The sequence below is a fragment of the Manacus vitellinus genome, unplaced genomic scaffold (genome assembly GCF_001715985.3).
Source record: "Manacus vitellinus isolate BGI_N305 unplaced genomic scaffold, ASM171598v3 scaffold_107_pilon, whole genome shotgun sequence".
NCBI classification, from domain to species: Eukaryota; Metazoa; Chordata; class Aves; order Passeriformes; family Pipridae; genus Manacus; species Manacus vitellinus.
Window position 1 is genome coordinate 425,990 of NW_021938834.1, and position 12,361 is coordinate 438,350.

General features: G+C 58.1%; 1 protein-coding gene across 1 annotated transcript; it reads left to right on the forward strand.

Moving 5' to 3' along the window:
- Window positions 1-1,939: 1,939 nt before the first annotated feature.
- On the forward strand, window positions 1,940-6,198 carry IL12RB1 (interleukin 12 receptor subunit beta 1). Its single transcript, XM_029964321.1, is given in 15 exon segments — window positions 1,940-1,976; window positions 2,333-2,450; window positions 2,540-2,706; window positions 2,787-2,938; window positions 3,426-3,468; window positions 3,630-3,734; window positions 3,818-3,967; window positions 3,970-4,206; window positions 4,299-4,469; window positions 4,559-4,660; window positions 4,754-4,894; window positions 4,983-5,126; window positions 5,255-5,351; window positions 5,436-5,517; window positions 5,600-6,198. Coding segments are annotated over 15 exon segments (2,292 nt in total). The 3' UTR covers window positions 6,146-6,198.
- Window positions 6,199-12,361: the final 6,163 nt, after the last annotated feature.

Sequence of the window (12,361 nt, forward strand, 5' to 3'; positions counted from 1 at the left end):
ACCACAGAACTGGCATGGCATAGCATGGCACGGGGCTGCCACAGCACGGCACTGCATGGCATGCCAGTCCTGTGGCACAGGACTGGCATGCCACGGGGTCGGCATGGCACAGAACAGACTGGGACTGGCATAGTCTGTCTGGCTCGGTACAGCTCAGTGCAGCCCAGCATGGCACAGTCTGGCATGACATGGCACAGTATAGCACATCATGGGGTTGGCATGGCATGGGGCTGGCACGGCACAATATGAGGCTGGCACAGCACAGAACTGGCATGGCATAGCATGACACAGGGCTGGCACAGCGTGGGGCTGGCATGACATAGCATGACATGGGGCTGGCACATGGGGCGTGACACGACATGCAGCTGTCATGGCACAGGACTCTCATGGCACGGGGCTGGCCTGGGGCCGGCATGATACAGTGTGGCACAGGGCTGTCACAGCATGGCATGCAGCTGGCATGGCACAGGACTGGCCCAGTCTCCCTGCCTTGGTACAGCTCAGTACGGCCCAGCAAGGCACAGCCTGGCATGGCATGGCATGGTATGGTATAGCACATTATGGGGCTGGCACAGGGCTGGCACAATCTACCTGGTTCAGCACATCTCAGCATGGCAGACTCTGCCATGGCATGGCACAACAGAGCATGGGACAGCCCAGGACTGTCACAGTCTTCCTGGCTTGGTACAGCTCAGCATGACACCGCCTGGGGCTGGCACAGCAGGGCATTGGTGGGAGCTCAGTGTGGTCCAGCCCAGGTCTGTCCTGGTTGGCACAGCACAGCACAGTGTTTATGACCTGAGGCAGCACTGCCCAGTACAGTCCAGCATGGCATGGCACAGCCCAGTGTGGCATGGCATGGTAAAGCATGGCCCAGCCTGGCCAGCATGGCACAGCACAGTCCAGTCAGGCACGGCGTGGTCCAACATGGCACAGCTTAGTGTGGCATGGTACAACATGACCTGGCCTGGTTCAGCATGGTACGGCAGAGCCCAGTCCAGCCTAGTACAGCCCAGTCCTGCTGTCTGTTGTGGCCCAGCAAAGCCCAGCATGGCTCAGTTCAGCACAGCACGGCTTGGTGTGTACCCACACCCCAGTGGGCAGGACAGGGAGGGCACACAGGGAGGCAGGAGGTGCCAGGGGCCCTCTGTGCACCCATCCCAGCCGTGCCCACACTGTCCCAGCACAGAGACACTCCCACCACCAATGCCCTCCGGCCCCGAGCGAGCACCACACAAGGAGCCACTTTCTGTGGAAACAAGGGGACTCTGTGCATGGCCCTCGGTGCCACCCGGCTCCACCGTCCCGAAGTCACCCGCCCGTCACACGGCTGCTGGTGCCCCGGTGCCACCGTGCTCTCCCACCTCACTGGGGCTTTGTTTGTGGCGCAGGGAATGAGCTGTGCTGGGAACGAGCACAGCAGCCGGGTTTGGAAACACACCCCCCCCTCCCCCAAAAAAACCTGGACAACCCCAACCTTGGAGATTCGCCCAGTTACAGGCAGAAGATCAAAACCACGCTGTGAAGTTTGCAAAAAAACCAACCCAACCAAAAACCCCAAGACTCATCTTTTGCTTACCTTGCGCTTCTGGCCGTGCCGGGGCACGTGGTGCAGCTGGGACACGAGGTGCAGCCCCGGGGCAGGGCCGGCCCCATCCCGGCAGCCGTGCCGGCAAAAAAGCGGGATATTTTGCGTTGCTTTCTCTTTTGTTTCTGGTAAAAGTGAGGCAGGCTCTCACGTCTCACGCTCTGACCTGCCTGGGAACGGCCGCCCTCCAGCGCGGTCTGAGCAGAAGAGGAAATACCAGGCATGGGAAGCTGTGCTGAGCACCGGGGCTGCCACCACGCCTGAGAGGGGCACTCATTGGGTGCTGGGGGATTGGGCAGCCAGGAAGGGCAGGGAAGCTCTGAATCCGGAGTGGGACACCCCGGGTGGGCGATGCTGGGGTGGCTGCTGGCGGCACTGGTGGTGGGCGGTAAGTGTTGCTGCGGTGCTGGGAGATAAGAGATAACTTCAGAAGACTTTCAGTGAGTGATTCGGGGGTGATAAGGCCAAGGGAGGTGGTGCTGCGATGGAGATGCTCACCCAAAACCACAGTGACGGAGTAAAGGCGGTGAATCCCTGCTGGCAGCAGGCAGGACTGGGGTGAGCAGCACCAGTATCACTGGGGATGGGGGAAGTGGGGGGGTCTTGGTGAGAATCGCTCATGTGGCTGCTCCAATACCCCAGTCGAGCAGCATGGTGATCAGGCAACAGCTACAGCGCTGCTCCCTCAGTGCATGGGAAAGCGTACGGGATGCGGGAGCCCCCAGACACTGCCCTATACCACAGGCACCATCACAGCCCAGAACTTCTCCTGCTGGAAGAAATGCAACTCTCTCAACTCTTTCCACTGCTCCTGGTCACCTCTCGGCCCTGCTGGCAACACCTCCTACTCCCTGAATCTCTGGTGAGTTGGGCATTGTGGAGGGGGATGGGGAGCCCATGGGATATGTCCTGCCTCACCCGGATTTGACCTTGTGCCCACTCCCTCCCCAGCTGGCAGCACAAAGGGTGTAGCCATTTTGATGCACACAAGATGACAAACTACAAACTGCCACATCACAAGCTGTACATCTTAAACAATGTTGTGGCCTGGGTAGAGGCAAGCTGGGAAGGCCACGTCCACAGGACCCCCAATATCACATTTGTCTTCAACGAGGCCGGTAAGTGCCTGTGGGACCAGGCTGAACACCAGCACCAGGGCCAAAAACTGCCAAAACCACTCAAAACAACATCTTTGCAGAAAAACCAGATCCACCTCCCTCACGGGTGCCCTTCTCCAAGACTGACGGCCAGCTGAGGCTGCGGGTGCCACGGCCACAGTGCCCTGGCATGGACCAGCCAGCAGAGCGGGAGGCTCGATCCTGGAGAGCAGGAGACAGCGGCTGGACACAAGTAAAAAGGCTGTTTGCTGGAGCTGGGACAGCTGGGAGCACTGTGGCAGCCCGGGGAGTGTGGGGGCTCAGTGATGTCACTGTCCTCCCCCCCAAACCCAGCTGTGCCCCATCTGTTTCGCTGCCTTATCGGTTCTGCCTCATCTTCTGGCCATGGGATCCTGCTGCTTCCCATAACAGGATTAGGCCGTGATTCGAAGGGATTACACAGGCAAAATCCCAGATTATACTAATGACGACAACAGATGAAATCTGGAGGCTTGTCCCCAGTGAAGCCCCCACAGCTGGGGACCCCCTGCTCCTCTCAATTGCTGCCAGGAGGGTCCCAGGGTTGAAGAGGGGCTACCCCAACCAAGGAAATCCCTTGGGCCACCATGTCCCCTCTATTTGTTTCTCCCAGTGCCTGGGATGATTGCAGATCACACTGATGGCCCAGTAACATACTGGTTTTACTAGGAGGGTGTCTTCATTCCCAGTTTTCTCTACAGGTGGAATGTATGACCGTGATGGTGAAAGATGAAGATGACTCAGGTTGGTTGAGCCTATGGGGATGTTGGGGACAAGCATCTTCTGGGAGTATTCCCAGGTTCTGGCAGAATGCTCTGCCCCGTACTCCTCCCCAGCACCCACAACAGCCAAAAGATGGGAGAAGGAGGGGTCATCTCCCACCTGACCCTGCCACCCCTCTCTAGTGAACTGTACCCTGAAGGGGAATGGCACCTTTGTGGTCCAGCTACGGCAAAAGACCTGGAGCAGCTACTGGAGTGACTGGAGCAGTAACATCTCTGTTCCTGAGGGTAAGGAAGAGGAGGGGAGGCTGGTGAGATCCTACCAGCTCCCAAAAACATTGATCGCTCAGTCAGGCTTGTCCCTCCTGCAGAAATCCTGGAGAGCCCAGTGCTGAGCCACCAACTGGAAAAACTAGGAAGACATGGGCAGCGGGTGCTGAGGCTGAGCTGGCAGGTACAGCAGCATCTCTGGGGACCCTCCTGAGTGTCTCCCCCACCATTTCATCCCCCACACTGTCCACTCTCCCTCCCCAGCCAGTCCTCAAGGGACAAAGGGATGTCAACTACACACTGCACGCCCACATGCCAGCGTGTGGCTGTGCTGAGCTGGACGAGGAGGACGTTGTGGTGCTGGGGTGGGAGGTGAGGGAGTACAACCTCACCCTGTCTGGAGCTGAATACGAAATCCTGCTGAGGGCTGTCAATGCCGCTGGGCCAGGGCCGGCGTCACAGCTCCACGTGCCGGCAGAGCAGCATAGAGGTACCTATCCCACCGGAGGGCCGAGCTCCCCTGGCAGCCCCTCAGGGAGCTGTTATTTCCAGCTATCCCTCACATCCACCATTTCATCCCAGATCTCAGCTTCAAGGATGTCAGCGTGGCCGGTAGCACCGTGACGGCACAATGGGAAGCACCAGTCCCGGGCGAGGCCTATTGCTTCGAGCAGCAGGTCCTGGCAGAAGCCCCCCAACAGGGTGTCTGCGTCCAAGAGGAATTCCCTGCCAAGAGCATCCACGTGGAGAAAGGCAAGGGAGCACCCCAAGCCCCCCACTGGGGTCAGACTTGGGGTCAGAGCTTGGTGGGGGTCTAACCAGCACCCCCGGTTCCTGCCCAGGAGCACTGGGAGCGCCGGTGTGTCACCGCCTTGCTGTGCACGGCTGGGACCCGGAGCAGGGCTGGGCCACCTTCGCCCTGTGGCACCACTATGCCAATGACGGTATGTGTGGGAGCACAGCACCTCTATGCCTGGTTTAACTCCAGAAAGGGGTTCCTGAAACACTCCCCCCTTTTTTGGCACCACTACCTGTAGGCTCGCTGGCCGTGCCCATTGACATCAGCAGCGGAGATGCCGCCGTCGTCCTCCAGTGGAAACCATCCCCCCGCGCCGCCTGTCCTGGGGTGCTGGCCAAGTACCTCATCTGCCACATGGCCGAGAGGGACAACATGACCTGTGAGTAGGACTCCTCTAGCCCCGTGGGGCAGGAGGAGGGTGCTGCCCAGGCAGTTGCCAGACTGCTGCCCACTTGTTGTTTGCCCAGACAGTGAAGCTGATGCCACAGCAGTGAACTACACCCTCCAAAACCTCCAGCCCGGCACAGCCTACAGGGTGGGTGTTTGGGAAGTGACAAAGGACAGCGAGGGGACCTGCAGTGCTTGGAAGAAATTCCAGACCAAGGCGTTAGGTAACGGTTGGGATCCCATCCTCTCCCCACTCCCCATGGGGTGCTCGCCCTCACCCCAAAATGTCTCCTGTGTCCCATGTGGGGCGTTGGGGACAGGAATGCCACCACCCAGCCGTGCCTGTCCCCAGGTCCTCAGGGAGCAGTGTGGAGAGCCAACCTGAAGTACCTGGGCATCTCGCTCAGTGTCCCCGTCATGGCTGCCATCTACCACCTGACCAAAAAGAGGTGACAGCAGCACCCTTGCCCCCCACACAGCTCAGGCCACCCCCCATTGCCCAACCCCTCACTAACCACCCCCTCCCTTCCCAGGGCTCGCCACCTCCTCTTCCCACCTCTTCCTAAGCCCGTGGGCACCAATGCCATCCAGTTCTCTGCCGGCGAGAAGGGCCAGGTGAGATGCAAGGTGCTGCCCACAAACACCCGCACATGGTCCTGGCAAGGGACATTCCACCCCAAACCCACCCAACCCTTAGGGCCAGACCTGGATAGGCCTCCTGGAGCCCTCGGAGAGGTTCAACCCAGCTGAGCTGCTGCTGACGGAGCTGAATCCCAGCAAGGAGACAACTGACACCACCACACAGACTGATGTGCCACATCCCAGCGTGCCACAGCCCAATGTGTCACAGCCCAGCGTGCCACAGTCCAGTGTGCCACAGCCCAATGTGTCACAGCCCAGCGTGCCACAGTCCAGTGTGCCACAGCCCAATGTGCCACAGCCCAGTCTTGTGATGGAAAAGCCAGCGGAGGTGCTGGTGGTGTGTCCGCCAGGCTGTGATGAGGAGATGACCTTTGCCTACCGCAGGCAGGAGATGCTGAGCCCAGTGGGATTTCCACCGCCTGGCAGCACCAGTTGCACTGGGCACCCACCCAGCAAGGAGGAGGAGGAGGAGAAGGAGGAGGAGGGAAGGCAGGGGCTATGCCAGCCGCTGATCCCCATTGCCCTGCTCATCTCCAACAAATCCATCATCATCGGGGACCAGGAAGGATGGAATCCATCACAGGAGAAGTTGGTGCCATAGCCATCACCAGGCTGGAGCAGCAGGGATGGATGGCAGGAACAGGGTGTCCAATGGGGTGCTGAGTGTGTGGGATGCTGGGTGCCCACCCCATGGGATCATGGTCAAGCCAGCACTTTCAGGGGGTTTTCTGGTTTCCAGGACAAGGAAGGCGATGTCTCTGGATTCTGTGTTACACCATGCCAGGTTTTAGCCACACACTTCCCAGCCTCAATTTTTCACCAGGAATAAAAACCAAGGGATGGTGGCTCCTGAGTCTGTCCAGGGCTGAGGGTATTTCCTTGGCTGGATCAGGAGGAGAGACAGAACTTCATCCCTGCCAGCTTCCACCGCTGGGACCAGCATCCCCTCCATGGGATGGGACGCAAAGCACCAAACACCATCTACCTGCAAAAAAAAAAAAAAAAATCGGCAAAAAATAAAGAGAAAAAAAAAAAAGCAAACATTAAAAAATTAAGTAACTCCACAAAGCAGCAGGGCTGAGATGGTTTTTCCTCGCCTGACCCGGGCAGATTGCAGCAAGGATTTAGAGCCGAGGGCAATCCATGGCGCTGCAGAGGACACAGCCGGTCTGGGGTGATCCCTCGGCCCCCCCCAGCCCCTTCGTGTGGGGCCACGTTGCCGCCTTGGGCTTTATCTGGGGCAGAATTGGAGATGAGAAGCGATTTGTGGTTTTCTCTGCCTGGCGGCGTCTGCGCTGACTTGCTGAGAGAGCAAAAAATTTTAAAAAACTACAAACTACGTGGGGTTGGTAGCACGGGGAAGTCCAGGTAAGGCACCGCCGCGGTGTCTCAGCCACCAGCACACGGCTCGGCCTCCCCGCTGCTGCTTTTAGCTCGTGTTTTGCAAAGGATTTCACCAAAATCGCGCTCGCAGCACCAGCACCGCGGGCGGAAACGACGCCGATGCCTAGCGGAGACACCGCACCGGGAGCGCGGGGCTGCGGGGCGGCACGGTCACCTCGCAACCCCCGCCAGGGACGGGTGGGCTGGGATTTATGGCCAGTCCCAGCGCTCCAGAGGTGAAGTGGCTGCGATGGTGTTTCTCCCATGGCTGGGGGTCCCGTTCAGGACCCGCATCACTGTGCTACCGTCCTCGTGCCCACCAGCGTCCGGCATCTTCACCCAGCCCAGGACGTTCAGCTGCTGATGAAGCCACGAGGTGGCATCAGCCCCACGTCCCCACGGCGCTTCCCAACCTCTTGGCAGAGCAAATTCATCCTTCCCTCCCCGCCACGCATCACCTCACAGGCCCCCCGTGTCCTCTCTTGCGCACCCCAAATCCCTGGGGATCGGCTGGAGATCTGGCGTCCTGCCACGCAGAAACCCAGGCGCGGGGATCAGATTTAGGGATTTTGTTGGGATTTGGGCGATGCCAGGCTCACTGTCGGAGCACACCAGGCACACAGGGAGGAAGTATCCGGTTACAGGAGCGGGTGCACACTCGAGTTTCAGCCCCGGCCCCTGTTTACAGCCCGGGGTCAGAGCAATGAAGGAAACAGCTCTGGGGTCACGGCTCAGCACGGCTGGGTGGCAGCTGTAAACACATTGCCCGTCTCGGGGCCAGAGCCGACGCCAGTTAATCATTCCGGTTCACGGAATGAGTTCACAGCAGGACAGACAGTCCCAATTGCTGCATTAAAAACACCCTGGGGAGGGGGAACAGCAGACCCCCCAATGGTGGCACCCTCCAGGGATCCATCCCACCCATGGTGCCGCTCACACCCCCTCTGATGCCTTCAGGGTTGGCCCTGTGCATCTTTTCCCACACATGTCCCGAGCTGGCCAGTGCTCTGCCAGGAGCATGGTGCCCATGAACAACGTGCCGGGGAAAACTAATCAAGCCACAACCTGCCAATTAGTGCGAGCGAGTGGCTCGGGACTTTCTAATTAGTTTAAATTTCACAGGATTGTTTTCCAAATGAGTCCCCGGGAGCTGTGTTGAGCCTGGCGACCCAAGGGTAGCTGCCAGGCCAGACTTTGCAGCCAGGACATGACCTTCCCTGCTCCTCCATCCGGATCCAAATGGGTGCAGGACCCAGACATGCTACAGGGCATCGATTATGCCTGGTGAGAGCCACCACCACCCACAGCCTGAGGGTGGGCAACTCGTTACACCCAACAGCAGACTCCAGGATAAGCAGCCAAAAGCCATCACGGCAGGGAAAATAAAGGTCAGCCCAGCTGAGGGGTGTAATGGTGGGGGCACAAGGGGTTCAGCATCGATCCCAAAGTCACCTCAAGCTATGGGTTCCCCTATTCACACCCACTGGTGCCAGCACTGCCCACACACCACCAGTGACAGTGCTGTTTCCCTGGGCAAACATGGAGCATCCCTGCTTTAAAGGGGAAAAACCTCATCTTATTCCCTCCCTATTCCCACAGAGTCCCAGTCATGTGTCCCCAAAAGTAAATGGCACGAGGGACATGTGCAGGTGGATTTACCTGCAAGTGGAAAACTCAGCACCACATCCCAAGAAAGCAGGTGGGGCAGCCAGAGCTGCAGCAAGGTGGTGGGAGCCTGGGGATTTGCCTTGAGCTCCCTGATTTTCTAGAATCATAAAAGTTGGAAAAGCCCTCTAAGATTATCGAGTCCAATCATTAACCCAGCACACCAGCCAAGCCCACCACTAAACCACATTCCCAGGTGCCACATCCACATGGCTTTTAAATCCCTCCAGGGATGGGGACTCCACCACTGCCGTGGGCAGCCTGTTCTTGTGCCTGACCACCTTTGGGTGGAGAAATTTTTCCTGAAACCTCCCCTGCAGCAACTTGAAGCCATTTCCTCTTGATTTTGGGGGATGCAAGCTCAGATGGCACCAGAGGAAAAACATAAAACAGCTAGAGTGGTTCACTATGGTCCCATCAACATCAGCCCTTGGGACCTCTAAGCCCCCGGGGAAGGTGAGGTCCATCCCTGTGGGTCCAGGCTGATATTTTTCCCCCAGATTAAGATGTTTAGCTCCCAAATCGAGGAGTTTAACCTGTTTCTCATCCTTGGAGAAACAGCCCCACAGAGCCACAGCCTGGTTTTAGCATGGACGGCAAAGAAGAATGTTGCAACCCTGCAACCCCTTCCCTCGCTCGTTCATCCATTCCTTTCCCAGTCCCTTCCCTCACCCATTCATCCCTCTCCCACCCCTTTCCCCACACCCAGCACGCTTTCCTCCTGCCTGAGCCCCATCCCAGAGAAGAGCCAATGCCAATGGAATGTTTGAGCCCTGCTCGACCATCAGCTATGGCTAAGAGCAGGATTATTTGCCAGGCAAAAAGCCGTTGCTGTCACCACCTCCACAATGCCACCCGCTGCCAGGCAGATTAGGTGACTAAATCCCTAAGCAAACAAACTGATCCCTGGGATTTTTTTTAGGGTTTTTTATTTTTTAAGCAGAACTCAAAGGCTGTGTCTCGCCCCAGCGGTGAACAGCTCATTTTATCCACCCCCCCCCAGCACTGGCAAAACCTCGGTGGGCGGGATGCTCGGCAGATCCCTGGGGCAGTAAAATCTCAGCAGCTCCGGAATTTGGGCTTTTCCTCTCTAAAAAAAGCTTCTGGAATTCTTCTCACAGCAAAAAAACCTCCATGCATTGCTGGCACAGGCATCCTGCAGCAGGGAAGGGGCTGCGTGGCTCACAGCTGGACAGACAGACACATCTGGACAAAGAGCCTCCGGCCACAGCTGGGCTCAGCTTGTTTTGAAAGTCACGGGTATTTCAGCGCCGGCGTTTTGCAACCATTCGGTGTCACAACAACAACAACAACAACAACTCGGTTCTACTTCGCAAACAGGCCCCGCGGCCGCCCCGGTTCTTTCCTGCTCACGTCAGCCCGAATCTGCCTGCAACAGGCTCACCCGGGCCAGCACTGTTTCCAAACCCAAGGAGGGAAAACGACTTCAAGCAGCACCAAAACTGAATATTTAACAAACCGAGGAGGACTCGGAGCTGCCCCTGGGGCTGCACTGGGTGTTCAGCTCACTTCAAAATCCCGCTGGGATGCTGCCTGTCCCAGCACGTGAGCTGGAAGAAGACGGTGAAAACCATCTTCTACCCTCACAGGGACGCTCGGGCGATGGCAGGAAGCATTTTGTTTCTGCAGTTTTAACGTTTTCGGATGGCTGCTCTCAGGGCCGGCAGCCCCGGGGGCAGCTCAGATGCTGGCACGGCCAGAGCTTTCCAGGCTTTGGCAGCTGCAAAGCCGCAGCTATTGAATCGTGGTTGTTTTTCTTTTCAACGAAAACTTTATAATAATAGTAAAAGAAATCATAAATCCAGGGTGTAGGGAGGTGGGAGGCCGCCTCCGTGCGCTTCCCTGGGTATCGGGTGATCGGGAAGGGGAGGACGCAGCGCTCTTATCAGCACACGCGTTCCCTGCCCACTTGGCAGCAGAGCCGGCCGGAGGTTTGCAGCATAAACATATTTTGCTCAAGCAGGCGGCCAGAGTTGACCTAAGGACAACTCGATAAGAACCAGAGAACCCCCCAAAATCCCCTATTTACAGCACACCACCCCCTCCCGCATCCGTGCAGGCTCATCCCGGAGCAAGCAGCCTGCCCGGCTGTGCAGCGATAAACACAGGACCAAAAGCAACGCCCCCTCTCCCAGCTCCGCTCCCCCGATGTTTACCAGCTCTTCGCAGGCAGATCGACTCTCTCTCGTTTTTTCACAGACCAAACCGCCAGGAAAGCGGAGGGAACCGGCTCAGCCCCTCCCGGGACCGTTCGGCAGCACCCTCCCCACCAGCACTGCCCGCCACAGCCACCTCCAACCAGCTGGGACCTCCCGGGCTATCGCTGCCTCCATCGCCGGGCCGCAATGTGGTGACATTTACACAGCTGCTCAGCAGGAAAATGCCTCTCCCTGCTCCACACAAATGCCTGTATTAAAAAATAATGGGACGCAGGCTTGCTAATGTGGCTGCGAAAGGGCAGGGGGCATCCCTGCAAGCTGCCTTGAACTCAGAATATTCTGTGGTTCTGATTCTCCCCCCCAAAATTGAGCTTAATCTGAGGGGTTTTTTGTTGAAATCAGCTCAAAATTGCTGCTTATTGCAGAGTGGTGGGGAAGAAAAAAAAGGGCATAACCCTGTTTTGGAAGACTTTGAGGTTGGGGAATAGGAGGAGAGATCAGAGCCGTGGGGTTTGACAGGGTCACACCATCATTCCTGCCCCAGAGCAAGGATGAGGTGACAGTGAGCAGTGAGGGTGACAGCCCCGACTTCTCCCTTCTCAGCGGGGAACACCCAGAGCAGCCAAGCAGGGAGGGAGGTGGTGGCACACGCCCCACACGAGCAAGGTTTTAGCTGTGGGGAGATTTGGGGGTCAGGGCGTGGGGTGTCCCCGCGGCAGGGGTCGGGCACCCACCCCGTGCTCGATGGGGGTTTCTCTACGATCTGTGAAGCGGCGCCGGGGAGTGACAGGAAACAAAGCCGGGGTGGGGAGCGGCGCTGGGAGCAAAGTCCTATCGCTCCACGTCCCCGTCACAGGGCATGGCCGTGTCACCTGCAAATCCCAGACCGGCGCGGGAGCCCTGGGCTGGGTGAGCGCCATCCCCGTGCGCACTGTTTGTGTGCCAACACGTCACGCGCCGCCGCTGGATGGCTCGGCATGGGGGGGGGAATTTTTTAGTGTTGTTGTTTTTGAGTGTGTTGGTTTTTTTTTTAAACAAAGCCAAAATATTTGTGTCCCCGCAGGGACGACTCTGGGTCACCGAACACGGGGCGCCGCACTGGGGTCCCGGCGGGAGAGGGGACACCCGGCTCGCGGGGGAGGGTCCGGTGCCAGCGGCTCCTTATTCAGTCCCCAGTGTTTATACATAGACATGTTTGTGCGCGGCGCCGGCCCCTTCCTCGCTCCCAAACAACTGGATAAAAGTCAAAAAGTCATAGAAATTTTCCATCACCGGAGGAAAGGAGGGAGAGAGCAGTGACTGTGCAAGGGACTGGGCAGTGCCACAGCGAGGGACCCCAAGTGGGGGAGTCAGACCCAAAAAAACAAGGGCTTGGGTTTGATATAGTGAATAAAGGAGGTGGTTTGCTCCCGGCAGCCTGCGGCAAGGCATCGGTAGCACCCGCTGCCATCGGGGTTTGTGGGGTGTCCCGGTCTATGATCCCCTTGGAACGATGCTCGCAGGGGACGGGCCATGTGGCACATGAAACACGTCCATCCAGCTGCTCCAGACCCCGCTTTTTGGCACAAACCCACCGCTGTTGCCCGCAG